We start from the raw sequence: 20546 nt of genomic DNA on the forward strand, positions 1-20546 counted from the left end.
TTTTTTTTAATGTAAATAAAATTTTTTTTTTTAATAATTACCGATTACAAAGTTTGTGTAACACTTGAGTGAGGATTTTAACCTTAGAGATTATCTGTAATTTAATTGTTTTTCTTTATTGAAAAAAAAAAAATTTTTTTAAATTGTTTGTGTTCAAAACATAAAATACTAAGTTAAATGTTATTTCTAATAATTAAAAGAGTAATTCGTGATAAAAATTATCGTGATAATTTCTCTTGCTCATTTCAATTTACAATAAATATTTTTAATTATCGTGCCAAATCGTCGATATTGAATTACAATAAAGCCTAATGGTGATATTTAAAAAAAAAACAAGTACGAACACATAAAACCACAAAGAAAGTTTTAAAGAATATAGATTCTATAAAAATAATATATATACTTATTCAATTAACGTTAGTTAAATAAATAATTTTAATAATAAAAATTTAAAAGAATATAAATGTATTAAAAAATATTATATTACTTAACATTGGTCATCAGATATTTTCGGCTGAGTTTTTCTCGGAATCAAAATCTCTAAATACAAACTGCAGACGGTACATTGATGCACTACTGTCTAATCTAGCGAAGTGCGCTCTAATTTCTTGATGATACCTATTTATTTGAGAGGAAAACTCGGCTAAAGTTCGTGATTACTGTATTAGTGCAACAAAAATAATATCGTTTTCTCACTTGAGTGCGGGAGAAAAAAATTTAAGAATGTCTGTTAATTAAAAATCTATGAAATTACTGAACAGATTTTAAAAGTTAAATATTTATAGATTATATCTTTTAGCGCAGTTAGATGTAGAAAAGTTTATTAGCTTTAAAGGTTAATGAAAGTTGTATTAAATATAAAAATCTTTAGCGTATTTAAAAGTTGCTGAATTTTAAAGTTTAAAATGAATGTATAAGAAAAAAAAAATTACTCCGTTAATACATTGAAGTAATTGTGGCGATGTAATTATATAATCGAGCGAGCCTACCGAAGGCACATAATGAATTTTATTCATCAATATCTTGTTCGATATCAACATGCTTTATTAAGTATTTTAATAAATAATTATTTGATCGTTTTACGTAAAATAGTTATAGAGATTTTAAAAATTGTATCTTTAATTCTAACGTTCAAAATAAATAAAGTTAAATATTCGAGTGAATATTACAAGTTGTTTATTTTTATTTATGTTATCATAATTATAATTATTATTTTCAGTGATTTTTTAAGTTTTATGTACAAGTTTTAATTGTTATGTATAATTTACATGAATTAGAAATACAAAGCGTTTTTTTTTTTTTTTAGTTTAAATTTAATAATCAGTCGTCATCGTATTGAAGATCAAATTCCAAATCTAATGCATTCATTTCATGAAGAGTATTTATAAATGTGTAACGTGAAAACATCATATACAATTTACGAAACCACACATACTGAGATTTATGAGCCTTCATTGCAGACTAAAAAATATTTCAATAAAGTATTATTATTATTATTACTAATAATTAAGATTAATTAAAAAAATAAATTACTTACATGTATAATTTTACGCTGCTCATAAGTGACTAAATACCAATAGGAAGACGTCAATAAACTGATTGGTAAATCTAATAACTGTACATATTTTCTTATAATATTTACAGACTCAAGAATATAAAGTTTACAATCTGAAAAATTATACAATTATCAATTAATTATTAACAAAATAAATATTTAAATTGAATACTTACATGAAGGTATTTTATTTTCTATGCATAAAGAAGCAATGGCATAATATAATGATATATGATTTTTATGGCCACTCACACCACGCTTATCAAAGGTAACTACAGCATTCATTTTATATGTTTCGATATAATGTAATATGTTTTCGGAGACAATATTGCCGGGCCATTGTACTTTAGGATCATCAGGTAACTCTGAATTTCTACAACAATTTAAATAGTAATAAATTAAAATTTTAATTACTTTTCTAAGCATACCAAGTATTTATTGTTCCCACTAATTATTGATAATTTAATTTCTCTTAAACTAGAATTAATTACTGATATTATCTTCTAGTCTTTTATTATTATTATTATTATTATAAAACTTTATGTAAGATCTATCAGAACTAAATTTCCATGAAATTTACCTAGTAACTAAATAAGTGTTTGTTTGTCTATGAAAAATTTGTAAGTCATAAAAATAGTGTTTTTTTAGAAATAAACTAGTTGATATAAATAGCAAGAGTAATATCAATAATAAAAACTTAAAGATTATTACTAATAATAAATTTGCTCGACAATAGTAACATGTAATAACTTACATTATTATAGTAATATTAGCTTCTGGTATGCCTATTATTTTAGCAGCAGCCCATAATTCTTCTTTTCGTCTTTTATGTCCACCTATAAACACACTTACATATATTGATAGACACGTTATCTGGTATTTATTAAAATATATTATTAATGATGTTAATAAAAAAACTTAATAAATTTAATAAAATAATAAATACCATTAGTAAAGCATAATAAATAAATGCTTGTAGTTTTAAATCTACTTAGCCAATAAATCATAGGTCCAAAAAACATGATTTCATCATCAGGATGTGCTGTGACAAATAATATTTTTGACGGTGGTCCTGGTAATTGCCATGCTTGATGATTAACTCGTTTCAAAATAAAATAAAGTACAATGCAAACCAATAAATATGCAATCGGTGTTATAATTAGTTGACACGTTATTTCTCTTATATACCACGACCACCATTGCCCAATTTCATTGATTTGTTCATTAATAAAACGAGTTGGTGATTTTATATCAAACATTTCTTTCTTTTTTCCTACTATCAGTATCGCTGATTACTTTTCTTAATTCACAAATTACCGAGTACCGTCATTGCTTCTTCACTAGGAAATCTTATTTTATTAGTGAGGGATAATTTAATCATTTAATTTTATAACCACATATAAGATATATATTATGATAGAGGTTATTTTATATCATGAGAATTATACAATTGGCTCTGATGATAAAAACTACTTCTATCGACCAATTTCAACGGGCATCTATCATGACTTGGATGGTATTTGAATTTGCCGCTATAGTTGAATCGATAAGTTAGTATATGGAAATCATCGGTTGTAGAAATTTTCGTCCTAACGACTAGTTGGCACTAATCGTATGGAAAGTAAAAAATTATTTGTTTGATTTAGCAATCCTATAAGATAATTATAGTTTCAAAGAACCGAACTTAGGCTAACTAACCACGAGGTAAGGGACTGCACGAGCATATGAATCTAAGATTTCCCAACTGTAGGTAGGCTCATGAAATGTTATCAAAAAACTGCTCTCAATGGTAGATTCAGCAAGAAATAATAAAATCAGTGTTAAACAAAAAGTTAGAAGGAACGAGGCAGGCAGGGAAATACAGAAAGCTAAAAGGCAAAGAAGTAAACCATATAGCACTTGGGAGACTAATCAAATCATGTCTCCGATAACTCCGGGGTCTAACGACAGATTATTATACTTCGATGAAGAATCGGATACTACCATATAGTATGCAGAAAGAGAAAATTAACAGGGGGCACAAACTGACACAAAAGGAAACGAGGATAAAATGTCAATTCGAATATAAGGACAACAGCCGGTTCAAAATATATTGGAATATATAGGGTATACTCTCCATAATGTTATCAATCAAGAAACATTGCAGTTGACAGCAGAAATTAAATGTCTCACTCACGGATAGCTCTTAATATAAGAATGTTAAAACAGATAGTGAGCAAGCTTACCTGCTTTCTGCTGAAGAATGTGATACAATGATTTGAAGCGTTACCATCAGTCTGAAGTTCCTTGGACATGCCCTGGTTTTCATGATGTCCGGAGCAGTCAGAGCAACGAGTATGAATGTATCAGACATCAGACAAATTTAAAATTATAATTAAATAGAAGAAATAATTTAAAAAATAATATTTATAAAAACTAATTGATTTTTAAATTTTTGAAATGAGCATTTTTATTTTATTTTATTAATTATTTACTATATTTATTAATAATTTAAAAATTGTCTGATGTTTGCTACGTTCACACTCATGTCAGGGCAGTATTTTATTTTTTGTCCGGATTTTTTAACAATAAGCTTTGAAAACCTAAATATAAAAAGAAGCTTTTCAGCAGTTGAACTTTTTTATCCACGTGGAATGATTTTGTAATTCACTTTTTTAATTTACAAAATTTTCAATTTAATCTTCAAAAAATTGCTATAAATTGATAAAAATTAATTTCCATTTAATAAAAACAAAAAATGCATGTTGTTTGAACAAAAATAGCAAAAATTAGTTCGCACAGTAAGAAAAGAATCAATTTAACACACAAATTGTTATTTCATACGAAAGTAACATTTATTATATGTTATTGCCAAATCAATTCTTAAAATATATTAAAAATAATCACAACCACCACGAAAGAATTCTTAAAAAATTTCAAGTAAAAATTACACTAAATTTTCGTCTTTAACAGTCTCTCTTTGATCACTGCATAATTCGTTATAATAGATTTGTTAATTTAACGAAATAAATCGGCTATTTTATTTATTAATTTATTTTTTTTTCTTCATGAATATAAGAAAATTTTTTATTTTAATGAGAATGTTACATCTCGTCAGCGAATTTTACTGTACAAAAATGGGCTTGATACATTTGTGTTGAAAATTAAACGGCATATAAAAAAGGTTTCGTATCATTTTATGGGAAATCTTATTCTTGAAGAGTTATTAAAGGTCAAATTAAAATTCTTTCGCGATTTACTCGTACATATTAGACAAAAGATGTAAATAAAATATTAAACAAAATTCTATTGAAAAACAAACAATTAGAAAGTAATTATAAAAAATTAAACTATGTTGGTTCATGAGTGTTGCTTGGTTGAGGCATAGCGTTAGCGGTGTTGGGCTTTGAGTGCAGTAGGCCTACTCCCGCCGTTTACTCGTGAGACTTGGAGATGGGCAATGAAGCATCAAATGCGAGAAAAAACGTAAATAGTTATAATTATTTAGAATTTTTAGTATTTTTATGAAAATTTAAAATTTCATGTTTTTTTGAGAATTTAATATTAACAGTATAAGAGAATATCATAGATTATGTATGAAAATTAACAAATATAAGTATATAAAATAAATGGTAAAATTGAACTATATTATTTGGGATAGTATTCGATGGAAAATGGCGAACGGTATATAAAATGTATAAAAGGGATTGCCAAAGTTAACTGTTCACAAATCACAAAACAAATCGTTAAGTAATTGTAAGAAATTAAAATATGTTGGTTGATAAGTGTTGCTTGGTTGAGGCAAAGCGCTAGTGGTGTTGGGCATTTAGTACAGTAGGCCTACTCCCGCCGTTCACTCGTGAGACTTGAATATGTGTAATGAAGCACCAAATGCAAGAAAATCTGTAAATAGTTATGATTGAGTTTCATGTCCATTAATTATTATTATTAGTATTTGTATTAAAATTTTAAATGCCATGTTTTTTTGAGAGTATAATATTAAGAAGTAAAACAGAATATTATAGACTATGTATTTAAATTAAGTGCCGCAGCTTATTACTAAGTTATTGATAATTTATAAATATAATAGAACACTAAATTTTGTGACAAAAAATATGAGTGCTTACAAAAGTATGTATAACAATTAGACTGGGATAATTAATTTTTAAATTAGTCTAATTAATAAATGAAATTGATGATATTTTTTTATAATTTTTTAAAGCTCGAATATCTTGAAAACTAATAAAAATATTGTAAAATTTATTATTACACTTTTTTGTAGTAAATATTGTGAAGAAAATAATGAGTCCAAAAACGAGTCGATACGATAATTATGAACTGAGTTTATTGAAAAAATAAATCTTAAATACTTACCTCGGAAGTAATCATTGAGTTAAAAAGTAATTTTGGATTGTATGATGGTTTTAATAATTTGGAGTATATCCCAGAGAGGAAAGTACCACGGGCCCAAACTTGGCCCAACTTTGTAGAACCTTGGGCCAGGCTTGTAAGCCAGTCTTGGCCCAGCTTTGGTAGAAGTCTGGAATGATAATCTCGGGCCAAGCCTGGTTTCCAGACCTGGCCCATGCTTGGTTACCAGACCTGGCCCATGCTTGGTTGCCAGACCTGGCCCAGGCTTCCAGGAAACGAATAAATTTAATTAAACAAAATTTATTATTATTAACCTCGTAGAATTCATGATCATTAACGTTTTAATTATTTAAGGGAGGTAAATGATGTGAAAAAAACTCGGTGGAAATTCTGCTGGACTCTGGGCGCGAACTGCCGTCCTTCTGATTACTGGGTCCGAACGGTAGCTACTGGACGACCCTACTAACGTTGAACTGGTACATTTATATGATCTACTTGTATAAACCATGGGTATATCCAAACTTGGGTAATCCTACCTTGGCCCAAGCCCGGGTAATCATTGTAACGGCCAAGGCTAGGTTACCCAGTCTTGGCCTAAGTCTTGCTTGCCATTGGACGGCCAAGGCTAGGTTACCCAGTCCTGGCCCAATATAGGTGTGCCAAAGCTAGGTTCCCCAGTGCTGGGCCAAGTAGGGACCCGTTGTTCAACTCTGGCAGCTCCTGTATGGGATATTTTTTTTTAGAAATGTGATTGGTGTACGAGTAGTTTGATCGTCAAAGTTCCCGACGTGCTAGGACCGTAGAATCACTTGCATTATTGTAGGAGGTTTGTATTTTGCATGGTTACTTTTTTTTTCAATTGAATAAATTAAATTACCATTAATTAGATTGATTCATAAGTAATAAGTATTTATAATTATATAAATTTTCATTTAAAAATAGGAAGACTATTCAAGGTTGATATTAGAAGAATCAGTGGCTGTACAGAGTTTATGGAAAATATATCGATTTAGTAATCGTTAATGAAGATTTTGTCAATACATTTCGTCATATAGTTGGTGCATTGGACGAATTGGCTACTGAACATCAATATGTACCTTAGGGTGTTTCAGAAAAAAAAAATTTTTTTTTGGTATTCAAAAATTAAAAGTATACCTGAAAATAAAAATTTTGGTGCCAATCCGAGCTCTTAATAATAATATTAAGGTTTGCTTCAAACCATTTTTCTATTTTCCATTTAAATAACATTGGAAAAATTTTTTTTTTTTTTTAGAATTTTCTAGCTTACAGACTACTCAACGGATTTTTATGCGCAATAAAAGTTTGTGTAGGAAATTAAACGCTCTATAAAAAAAATCTCTTATCATTTTCTGATAAATCCCACTGTTCAAAAGTTATTTAAGTTTCAAGTCAAATTTATAGTAAATTTTGAGATCTTTTCACTTTTCCGGCGAAACTATCAGTCTTATTACAAAATGTCACGGACATTTTTTGTAGGTAATTTTATTCCTTACAAATTATTACAAATAAAATTTTTCGAAATTCAGCATTGTTTTCAATTTATTTTCATTTCAATGTCAAGCTCTTAAAATTAATCAGAAATCTTTTTTTTTAAGAGCTTGACATTGAAATGGAAATAACTTGAAAACAACGTAGAATTTCGAAAAACTTTATTCGTAATAATTTGTAAGGAATAAAATTATCTACAAAAAAGTTCCTATGATATTTTTTGATAAGACTGATAGTTTTGCCGGAAAAGTAAAAAAATCTCAAAATTTACTATAAATTTGACTTGAAGCTTAAATAACTTTTGAACAGTAGGATTTACCAAAAAATGATAAGAGACTTTTTTTGTAGAGCGTTGATTAGTTTATGAGCTGGAAAATTCTAAAAAGAAAAAATCTGTTTATCGGTTGACCCTGCGGGCCAGCCCCAAAACTTCCCGCTGTTTTCGAGCTCCTTGAGCTCGAAAACATTGTTGTGAGTATATTCTCGAGCTCTTCGAGCTCGAAAATACTATTGTATCCCATTCTTTTCGAAAAAAACCGTTTTTAGAATTTCTTTTTCCCACGATATCTCACGAACGAATCGACCGATTTCAATGGTTAAGGCGGCAATCGACGTGTTTTATTGAGTTCTAGAGCTGATCAAATTTTGAAATTGTATGGTTAAGTCGTTTCAAAGATGTTCGCAAAAAAACGTTTTTTGGCATTTCTTTTGCCCACGATATCTCACGAACGAATGAACCGATTTTGATGGTTGAGGCGGCAATCGACGCGTTTTATTGAGTTCTAGAGCTGATTAGATTTTGAAGTCGATCGTTTGAGTCGTTTCTGAGAAATCAATAAAAAACTAGGAAAAAAAAATTTTTTCCGTAATTCGCCAATATTTTCGAATCTACTTAATCAAATGATCTGGAATTTTTAGAAAAGTTGATGGCCAACAAGCGCTTTCGATTGCGGCCTTCCCATACAGAGCACGGTGATCGGTTGATCATCGGACTATGATAGCCGTCCGATCCTCGAGCATCGGCTGAGGATCGGAATATGTATAGGAGCAAGACTCGCTGGGCATCGGATGTTAACATCAGCGCGAGGCTGCCGATTGAGCATCGGCCGAGGATAGTAACCGAGTATCGGCCGAGGATATGATACGAGGATTATCCTATTGTAGTTGCCTAGGATCGGCTCATCCTAATAATTTTGTCTCAGCCAAGAATATTGACCGACCAAAATTTAGTATCTAACATACTTGAAATAAATGATTAAAAAATTTAATTTAGTAATGAAAATACTCCAATTAAATAATAAAAATTCACATCTAGAAGTTTAAATACTCAAGTTCAATAATTAAAAATTGAAGATTAGTATTTACAATACTCGTGATCGATATTTAAATATGTTAATTTAGCATTTAAAATTCTTAAATTTAATAATTATATATTTTCATTTAGTATTTGAACAACTTAAGTTCAGAAATTAAAAATTTATCTTTAGTAATTACAATACTTGAGAAACATAATTAAACATTCTCATTTAGTATATAAAATATTCAAGTTCACTACTTAAACATTTATATTCTGTATCTAAACATAATCCGTATGGATTCTTCTTCGGATTCCTCTGCGCTGTTTGATATGACTGAAAAGCATTCCAAAAATCTACTCTTAAGTATTTTCCCCAAGGGTACTTGTTCTTTTCTACTAGGATATTCTCCTGTAGCGAGTAGTTGCCAGAGCGACTTTTTCACTCCTTTGAGCGGAACTTATTACTTCTATTCTAACTGTCCAACTAGGAAAATGTTGCAGCGCTCTTCTGCGACTAGCGGTGACTCTTGGTACTAATTTTTTCTCTTGCACTCTGCGTCTGCACACTTTGTTATTTTCACTCGCTTTATTTTTTCTCTCTCTCTCTTTATTCATTTAAATTTATTTATTTTTTTTTACACGCATTATTTTTTTTGCGTTCATTTGTTTTTTTTTTTAATAATTTTTTTTTTTATACGTGTAACTGTTGTGATTTGTCACACCATGAAAAAAAATTCCTCAAGCTGAGAAAAAAATACTCTCGAACTGAAAAAAAAAATCACTTGGGCTAAGAAATTTTTTTACTTAGTTTAAAATTTTTTTTCGTTTTAGTTCAAGAACTTTTTTTTTTGACTTAATACAAAAAATGTCTTTAGCCAAGAATAAGTTTCTTGATTTGAGAAAAAAATATTTTCGAACTTGGAAAAAAATTGCTTGGTCAAAGAAAGATTTTTCTTGGCTTACGTAATTGCTTTTTTTAATATATAAAAATATGTCAACACAATTCAAGAAATAATTTCTTGTTACAAGAAACTTATGTATCTAGTAATATATTATTAGATCGAAGCAATAGTTGCTCAAAATAAGAAATATTATACTTCAATTCAGGAAAAATTTCTTGTTTTAAGTATTTACACAAATAAGTATAAAAAATACTCGAAAAAAATTTTTTTTTCTCTGAGTGTATCATCTCCACAATCACTAAAACTATTCTCATCACTTTCATTATTACTATTAAATACACTATAATTAATTTCTTTATTCACAACATTATTCACAATTGTTTCACCGTGTAAATTATCATGATCACCATCATTTATAATATGATGATTAACAATTAACACTGAGGGTGTATTAGGCGGTTGAGATCTATTATCCATGTATTTTTATAATGCCCGATGTTTTCTTACACGATCAGACATGATTTTATAAATTACAAAATTTTCTTTAATCATAACGATAAATTTATTTTCGGTTATATTCAGTAAGAATTGCTTCGGTCTAATAAAAAGTATTACAGGTAAATAATGCTTAAAAATAGCTGATGTGATATTTAGTGCGCATGCGCAAAAGAAAATTTATCATATCGTCGACCGAGAATCGGTTGATGATCGGATTTCATTGTTATTACTATAGTTCGGTTACCGATGGTGTCACAGCCATAGGCTGATAATGGAACACCGACGCTCGACCGAGCATTGGTAGCCGAGCCTCGGTCGATCGTAGATTTTTTTTGAGCATCGGCGACTCCGTATGGGTTAACCATCCAAATCGGTTCATTAGTTAAAAAGTTATAAGCCGGTCACACACATACACACACACACACACACACACACACACACACACACACACACACACACACACACACACACACACACACACACACACACACACACACACACACACACACACACACACACACACACACACACACACACACACATACATACATACAGACACTCGGACATCATTCTAAAAATAGTCAGAATAGCTTCCTAGGACCTCAGGACGTCGACATCTGATGAAATTTCGATTTTCGCAAATCGGGGTGAAAACAATAACTTCCCAATTTTTCGAAAATCGTCGATTTTCTTAGCGGGAAGTTAAAAATTTTTTTTCCCGTGTTATTTAAATGGAAAATAGAAAAATGGATTGAGGCAAACCTTAATATCATCATTAAGAGCTCGGAATGGTACCAAAATTTTTATTTTTAGTTATACTTTCAATTTTTGGATACTATAAAAAAAAAAAAAAAAATTGTTTATTTTTTTGAAACACCCTAATGTACCTGTCAATTGGATCTACTGATTTTTATACATAATAAAAAATAAATATACGAGAAAATAATTACATGAATAGTGAAATAAATAAACTTGGTTGATTTATTATTATAATTATAACTGTTTGCTATAGTTGAATAAAATTGAATATAATTTCTGTTTATATTGTAAAGAAAAAAATGTATGGATAGAATTGTTAATACAATAAAAATAAATATATTTAACAACCACCAAGTGTATAATTAAAAAAAAAAAATTACTTCTTAAGGAGTTTTAATATTTATAATGAATTAATAGACACATAAAGAGTATTTAAAAGTGGAAAATTGAAAAAAGACGTTTGAAATTCAGGTCTTGTCTCTTATATGACTTTCATCATGAATTTTTCCTTAACAACTTAAATTATGATTAAGGATATCGATAAAAATAATCCAGAGTTGATTTTATACAGGTGGTAAATTAATTTCACAATTTATACTGACTTGTTAGACTGAGAGAATTTATTTAAAGTTTTTGAATTGAACGCTTAGTATAGTGAATACTTATTCAAGTTTCTCTACATATCATCCCAAGTCCAATTTAAATAAGTAATAAATTAATTTTAGAATCGATACGGATTGACAAGACGAAAAATTTTTGGAGCAAATTCATGATTAAAAATGACGATAGATTCTCATAGCTGTGTGTATAAGGCCGATACTGGACTATAGAATTTATTTATTCTCATAAAACCTCTGAGAATTTATTGGATTTAATAAGATTTTCTAAACAGATTCAGGTCAAATTAAAATTCTCTCACCATTTACTTGTACATATTAGACAAAAGATGTAAATAAACTATTTAAACCTAATTCTATTAGAAAACATAAACGATTGTAAAATAGTTGTAAAAAATTAAAATAAAATATGTTGGTTGATAAGTGTTGCTTGGTTGAGGCAAAGCGTTAGTACTGTTAGGCATTGAGTGCAGTAGGCTTACTCCCGCCGTTTACTCGTGAGACAAAGATGTGTGTAAATAGTTGTAATTAAGTTTAATGTCCATTTATAAAAATTAGGATTTGTATTAAAATTAAAAATTTCATGTTTTTTTTTTTTTTTTTTTTTTTTTTTTTTTTTTAAATTGAACTATATTTTTTAAGATTGCCAAAGCCAACTTAATTCAATGCACAATACAAGTACTACCGCAGTTTACTAAGTTATTAATAATTGGTAGACATAATATAATACTAAATTAAATTTTTTATTTAATGAGACGTAAACTATAAAAGTATAAATGAATGTTATGGAAATAGAAAATTATTCAAATAACAGTTATATTTATAGTTTTCAAAAAGAAAAATTTGTAGATATATGTAATAATTTGTAATGATATTAATTAAAGAAGAAAAAGTCAGTCAATTCGAGATGAATTTTTATTTTATAAAAAAAAATAAACTTACTGTAAGTGCATTATATATCATGAATTTTTTTTTTAATTTTTGTTATAAAGACTGATTCTATTGAAAAATTTATTACTACATATATATTGTAGTAATTTAATTTTGACTTGATAATAATTCAGTATGAACTGTTGTTGATTGATAAGATATTAAAATATACAAGGTTAAACGTAAAAGACTTTGTGAGCGAATGAGTGTTGTAACGGTAATAGTAGAGTAATAACAACCTGGCACAAAAAGTCAACTTGTAACTATGCTCGATCAATGATCAATAATGAGAATACGTTATGCTTATATTAGAAATAATATTAATTATATTCATAGATTAACTTAAAAACAAAGAAAAAAAAAACCCCGAGATTAAAGTTATTTGAAATTAAAATATGACAAAAGATTTGTATAAATAAAAATTTAAAAAAGAAAATAAAAATGTTTATTGTTCATTTAAGTGGATAATTTGGTTATAAAATTATTAAGATTGAAGGATTTTGTTTGTTATAAAGATTTATTAATAAGAGTGAAATTGTTTAAGATAACTGCAGTCTAAGTATATCTCATGTACTACCGCAGTTTACTAAATCATAAAAATTTAAATAAAATAAAGTTAAATTTATAATTGCAATTGGTTTGTATGATTAGATTTGGACAAAAAAAAAAAATTTATGGTTCTATAAATTATCGAAATAAATTATAGGATATCTATCTACTAATGCATAACGATATTAATAAACGTTAAAGAATATCGAAGGCCTTAATAATATAAAAAGAAAAAAATATATCAACAAATTGTTTTTAATAAATATAACATGCCATAGTCTTGAGTCAACTCAATAAAAATAAAAGAACTGTAAATATATTATAATTAATTTTTTTTTGTTTTTTATCTGAGTTTTTGGGTTCTTTTTATTAAGACTATGATGAAAACAATTTTTTTTTCTTTTTTATGTTGATTATAATATAATTTATTGGACGTTAATAAGCAACTGCCTAAGCTAATTGCACTCATAAGTCCTAGCTCAAGTACTACCGCAGTTTACCAAGTCATTAAAGTTATGACAACTATAAAAATTTAATATACATGAAAAATATCTATAATTTTAAAAATAACAGTTTCATTTTTAATTCAATTATTATTTCAATTGTTTTATAATTTTAGAAATTGTCAAAAAGAAAAATTTTCTTATAAGAAATAGAATTTTATTGATTAATAAGCTACAAAAGATAAAAGATTAATGTAAAAAACGTTGTGAACCATGATTACTAGAGTGGTCCAAAAAAAAACATTTTTTTTTTTTTTTTTTTCAAGTGCTATTGTCTTAAAAGCTTTTCTAAAAGTATAAAAAAAATTCCCTCCAAAACGCAGCTTGATATCTCAATTCTTCAAGAAGCTCAATAAATTGATATTTCCCCATTTAAATAACACGTAAAAAAATTTTTTTTACGTTTTCATCCGGTAAAACTACGAAAAAAATTTTTCTCTGAATTTTCCATCAATTATTCTTGTAGGAAATATAATTCTCTACAAAAAAGTACTGAATTAGTTTTTTCGTAATCCTAACGGGTAAAAAGTTATTGAGCTTCAAATATTCGCAATAAAAGAAAATTTAATCAGATATGAAGAAAATTAAATTCAGTATCCATCCTCAAGCACTAGCTTGCTCTTGATTTAAATTTCGAGATAATATTCAAATTGTAATAAGAAAAATTATTCATAATGATATAAACGATTATTGAATTATTTAACTATTATAAACAGTTTAGAAATTGATTAATTTCGAAATAAATACATGCAGTCACCAAAAAACTTTTCAAAAAGTTGAAAATTATTTCAAATCTATAAAAATTAAACAAATTATCTAGTAATGGTGTCAATTCCATTAAAGAGTTGCCTTAAAACTATCTTCCTTCAAATTTACTTAGTAACGAGTACTTAAAGCTCAATAACTTTTTAACCGTTAAGATTACGAAAAAACTATTTTTATACTTTTTTGTAGAAAATTAAATTTCCTACAAGAATGATTGATGAAAAATACAGAAAAAATTTTTTTTCGTAGTTTTACCGGATGCAAATGTAAAAAAAATTTTTTTACGTGTTATTTAAATGGCAAAATACAACTTTATTGAGCTTCGTGGAGAATTGAGATATAAAGCTGTGCTTTAGAGGGAATTTTTTTTATATCTTAGAGAAGCTTTTGGAATAATAGGCAAGAGACTTTTTTTTTTTTTGGACCACTCTAATGATTACTGTTGAATTTTTAAATTTATGTCTAGATATAATCAGAAAAAAAAAAATAAAATGATTTTACCACACAATGAAAAGAGAATACTATTATCACTTTAATAAAATATAACGCCTCAATATTGTGTGTATTATTTATATTTTTTCTTTTCTTAAGTTTTGATTAAAAAATGTAATCAATAAAAATATAAATATTAACATTTTTCTTAATTAATATTAAAGAATTGTTTAATATAGGTAATGAAATGTGAAAAAATTATAATATGTGATTTATGAAAAAGTTAGACTATGTTGCTTAATGATTGTTTATTGGACGAAGCAAAGCGTAGGTAATGACGAACTATAGAGTACAGTATAAATGTACTCATGTTGTTGACTCGTGAATGAAAATAGAGATGCTTAATAAATTATTAGTGTAAAAAAATTGTTGAATAATTATAGTTAAAAAAAATTAAATATATGTATCCTTAAGGAAACAAGTACATATTATGTATATATATATATATATATATATATATATATATATATATATATATATATATATATATATATATCGGTCATTCCATGCCAAATCACCTGATTTTAAAAATTTTTTATATGTTTTTGTACATATAAAAAGACACCTAATCCTAAATTTTGAGCCCTTAATTTTCAAAAACCTTGGAGATATGAATTTTTGAAAATCGCGAAAAAATAACGATGAGGTAATTTTCAGAAATTTATAACTCCTGATTAAATTATCGTAATTTCATTTCGGTAGTGGCTATTTTCTTCAAGTTTAAATGTAGTCTTCGAAAAAAAAATTTTTCTTTTTTACCGTTTTTTTCTTACATTTTGACTCAAATTTGGACTTTTTTTGAAGTCTGATATTTTTAATTTTCTTAAAGAAAATATATGTTTTACTAGACTGTAAAACAAATTTTTTAAGCCCTTTGTCAAAGTGGGATTTAATTATCTTCGATTTTTTAAGCAACTTTTTCGCATTTTTTAAATAAAAAATTCAAGTTTTTTGAAGATTTTTAAATTTTTCACCAAAATTTCAATGTAAATATAAACAAATAATATTTTCCTACTGTGCCAATTATATAAATTGAAAATCTTTATTGATATATTGCGAAAAAAATTTGTTCATTTTTTATTTTATACTTTCCAAGTCATTATTTTTAGTTTTACGGACTAGTATTCTATGAAATATAAATGCACAGTAGGAAAATATTATTTGTTTATATTTACATTGAATGTTGTATTTGTTTATATTTACATGAAATTTTGGTGAAAAATTTAAAAATCTTTAAAAAACTCGAATTTTTGATTAAAAAAATGAGAAAAAGTTGCTTAAAAAATCGAAGATATTTGAATCCCACTTTGACAAAGGGCTTAAAAAATATATATAGAAATAATTAATTAATGACTTATATTGATAAACCTATAGGAACAATAATACCACAATTTACAGCGGTAAAAAAAAAAGGCAAAGAAAGAATGTCTATTAAGATTCAGGTGATCGCAGTTTTAATGTCAGCACCTGACTGACTATAGTTGCACTAAACATTATTTAAGTGTTTCAAAGTAAGTGTCAATTTCGTTACAGGACATATATAAAATTGTTAGAGTTAAAGGATCGATACTAAAATATTGTTTTAAATGATTTTAATTTATTTGTGAATGTAAAATGAAATTTTAGTATTAAAGAAAATTTTTATAACATAAACATGTAATTGTAATTGATGATTATGAAATAATGCAATTAATGTGGAATTAGCTCAATTTGTATATAATAATAAAAAAAAGTTACACTATGTTGGTTGATGATTGTTGGCTCGTCGAGGCAAAACGGTAATAGTAACGGGCGTAGTGTAGAGCAAGTTTACTCTCGCCATTGACTCGTGACTATAATAAAACATGTTCAATAAGGCATCAAAGTATAAAAAAATTTTCAAATAATTATAATTGAATTTCATGTCCATTGTCATAAATAATATCTGTATTTTTAACGAAATAATAATAAAAAGAATAATTAATGATAACTTTATATTTAAAATAAGTTTTGTAAATATTTTGTTGAAAAAATCCAGTAAGAGTTTAATGATATCTATGTAATTAGAAGAAAAACAGTTTCATTTGTAATTAAATTTAAATTTAAATCGTTTTGTAACTGTAAAAATTGTCAAACAGCAAAATTGAATTATAAAAAATACAAACAGCTTGCCCATATAAAAAAAATTTATATTCTAAAATTATACTGAATATATTTTTTTGTCGCTTTAATTAAATAATTTCGGGATAAACGAATATGATATGAACTAAATTGAATTCTACACAGGTATCATTGAATTTAAAAAAAAAATTTAAGTTTAAAAAGATCATTTCAAGTCTACATCATGTTTAGAAATCCAAAAAAGTCTAACGCAGTTGTTCATAGTTAGAGTTGTATATTGACCTCAAAATCTACTTAATATGTATTGAGATATCTGATCTTTCTAGATATTTCTTCATTTTATTTCCTAAGTTAAACTGAAATTTGTAATATTCATTTTCTCTATTAAAATAAATTTTTTTTTACTTGAGGTTTTTTTTGTTTTTTTTTTTTTTTTTATTCTTAATACCAAGAGAAATAAAAAAAAATATATTTACTTACTATAATTCATAATAACTATAATGCAAACTTGATAGAAAAATAATTACTCTATATTACAGTAATTTAATTGTTAATAATAGATTAATATTTAACACGGCAGTTAAATTTTGCCGCTTATTTTTGAATATTTAAGATGAGTATGGGAAAAATTTTAACGAATATGAGAAATTTGAATAAAAATGAGGGATTAAAATAATAATAATTGGAATAAGGCCGAGTTTGAATGAATAAACATTTTTAATACGTAAAATAATTTTTATTTATTTGTAAAAAGAAAACAATGTGGTGGCTAATGTATAGTTAAAAATTTATTAAAGTTTAACATTATTAGTTTATTGATAATATAATTCAGCTCCGTTTATAGGACATAAAGCCCTCAAAGCGTAGTTCAAGTACTATTGCAGTTTACTAAGTCATTTGAAGTTTTGTAAATATAATAATAATATTAAATTTTATTATTAATTAATAAAATGTACTGTAAAATAGTTGAATTTGCGATTTAATTTAAATCTTAACTGTTTTGTATGATTAGTTATGGACAAAAAATATCAATAAAATATATTTAATAATCATGAACATTAGACTTGAGTGAAAATGTTTAAGGGAAATTTTTTTATAGAGGAAAAATAAGAATGAAATAAATGTATTAATTTTTTTGTTTTTACAATGTTTATGTTTATTATAATATAATTTAGACCGAGACATTAATTGAATATAGTTGATATATTTAGAAAAAAAAAAAAAAAAAAAAAAAAAAAATTGGATCCTATATGATTGAATATAAATTTAATGGAAGTTTGATAGAAAAATAATAATTATTATATGTTATACTAGTTTTTAAATATTTATTTACAAGATAAAACATTGATGTTGAAAACTCTACGAACCAATGTGTGTTGTAGCTGTTATAGTAGAATAATAAAAACTTGATACGACAAGTCGAATGTTGAATGTAAGTAGAAAATAATATTTTGATTTAAAAATTTATGTGTACATATGATCTGATTACGATACTTTATTTCGAAAAAAATAAATAAATAAATAAAATATTAATAATTACATTCATTAATTAATTTTTATCTAAGTATAATTTAGTAGAAATATATATAACTTTAGTATAATATTGTTATAATAATATGAGAATGAACCTATATAAAATTGGGTATTGGAAAAATATTATTATTATTTATTCATGTATCAATAAAGTTTTTTTTTGTCAGATTGTGAAATTGAATGTAAAGTCAATTAAAATATAAAAATGTTAAAAAAAAGTATTTACATAAATGTAATATTATTTGTTTTAATATTTTCCAAACGATGTTATGTGATGGTTTATATATACAATTGTATAAATGTAATACTATCAATGTATCAAATATATACGAAACTTGAAATAGAAATTTTTTTATATTTACAATTTTTATAGAATAAATGATAAGAATAAGTTATTTTATATAATCAATAATATTTATTATTATTATTATTATTATTATTATTATTATTATTATTATTATTATTATTATTATTATTATTATTATTATTATTATTATTATTATTATTATTATTATTATTATTATTATTATTATAACATCTTTTAAATTTATTTACAAAAAAAAAATAATAATTTATTAAATTTATTTATTTATAATTTTTATACTATAAATGTTAAGGATTAGTTATCTTATATAACTGATAATATTTATTATTATTATTATTATAATTTATTTTATGTTCAATTAAAAAATAATAATATAAAGTATAAACATTTAAAGAAAGACATAAATAATATTCATTCAAATAAATAATAATCATTATACCAAATGTATACTATACTTGAAATAAGATTTTTAAAAAAATAATTTATTAAATTTATTTATTTACATCTTTTATAGAATAAATAATAAGAATAAGTTATTTTATATAATCAATAATATATTTAACATTCAATTAAAAAAATAAATAAAGATACTATGTATATATATTTAAATAAATAAATAATAATCAATTCATCAATTGTATACGATAGTTAAAAAAAAATTTTGTTAAAATAACTTATTAAATTTATTTATAATCTTTATACAATAAATGCTAAGAATTAGTTATTTCATATAACCGATAATTTTCATTCAAATAAATAATAATTAATATACCAATTGTATACGATACTTGAAATAAAAATTTTTTAAAAAATAATTTATTAAATTTATTTATTTATAATTTTTATAGAATAAATGATAAGAGTAAGTTATTTTATTTAATCAATAATATTTTTCATTATTTTTATAATATATTTAACATTCAATTAAAAAAAAAAATATATAACTAAAGATACTAAGTATATACATTTAAATAAATAAATAAATAAAAATCAATACATCAATTGTATACGATAGTTAAAAAAATTTTTTTTTAAAAATAATTTATTAAATTTATTTATTTATAATTTTTATAGAATAAATGATAATAATAAGTTATTTTATATAACCGATAATATTTTATATTATTACTCTAATATATTTAACTATTTTAAAATTATTATATGTTTAATTTTAAAAAATAAAATAATAAACTAAATATTTTTATCAAAATAATAAAATTATATTAAAAAAAAAATAATAATAATACTATGTGTATATAAATAAATAATTTTATATTGAAAAAATAATCCAAGTACCAACAGGTAATTTAGATACAGGGAGCTACCGTAGTATCCGCCGCCGCTGACGCGGCTGGCAGTTGGCGCGCAACCACAACGCTTTTAGACGCCGGCTCGTACTAGTATGAAAGAGTGGTCAGTTGAAGCAGTACTAGTAAGCGCTGACGGAGACTGGCTACAGCAAAGATACTCAATATCAACGCATCAATACCACGGGTCGATGTCTATGACTGAATGACTCTTTATGTGGTAAATCGCTACGGCGTTTATATAATATTATGTATAACTTAAAAAGAGTGTACAAATATGAAACTGAGTATTGATTCACTTGTTTCCGAGCAAGAATAACATATCACGTATACGTGTATAATAAAACCAAGTCGCTCTGATAATAAAATATCTAGCGAGAGTAAAATTGTAAAAGAGAGAGGATGTTTGAGAAATAAAATTATTATTCAATATTGTGAATAAATAATGTAAATTCAAAAATTTTAAAGTGTTGATTTGAAGCAAATGCTTGCAAACAGCACCGCTTTATCAACTAATAGTACTTTATAAAGACTATTATGCATGTATAAAGTGTA

At 25.5% G+C, this 20546-nt stretch overlaps 1 protein-coding gene across 1 annotated transcript; it reads right to left on the minus strand.

The window, feature by feature from the left end:
- Positions 1-149: 149 nt before the first annotated feature.
- LOC130671350 (N-acetylglucosaminyl-phosphatidylinositol de-N-acetylase) lies at positions 150-2995 on the minus strand. Its single transcript, XM_057475191.1, has 5 exons — positions 2502-2995; positions 2310-2391; positions 1732-1928; positions 1538-1668; positions 150-1461 (listed from the first exon to the last, which is right to left on the minus strand). Exons 1-5 carry the CDS (start codon positions 2812-2814, stop codon positions 1321-1323), a joined length of 864 nt encoding a protein of 287 aa, XP_057331174.1. The 5' UTR covers positions 2815-2995; the 3' UTR covers positions 150-1320.
- Positions 2996-20546: the final 17551 nt, after the last annotated feature.

The sequence above is a fragment of the Microplitis mediator genome, chromosome 7, assembly GCF_029852145.1.
Source record: "Microplitis mediator isolate UGA2020A chromosome 7, iyMicMedi2.1, whole genome shotgun sequence".
In the NCBI taxonomy this organism is placed as follows: domain Eukaryota; kingdom Metazoa; phylum Arthropoda; class Insecta; order Hymenoptera; family Braconidae; genus Microplitis; species Microplitis mediator.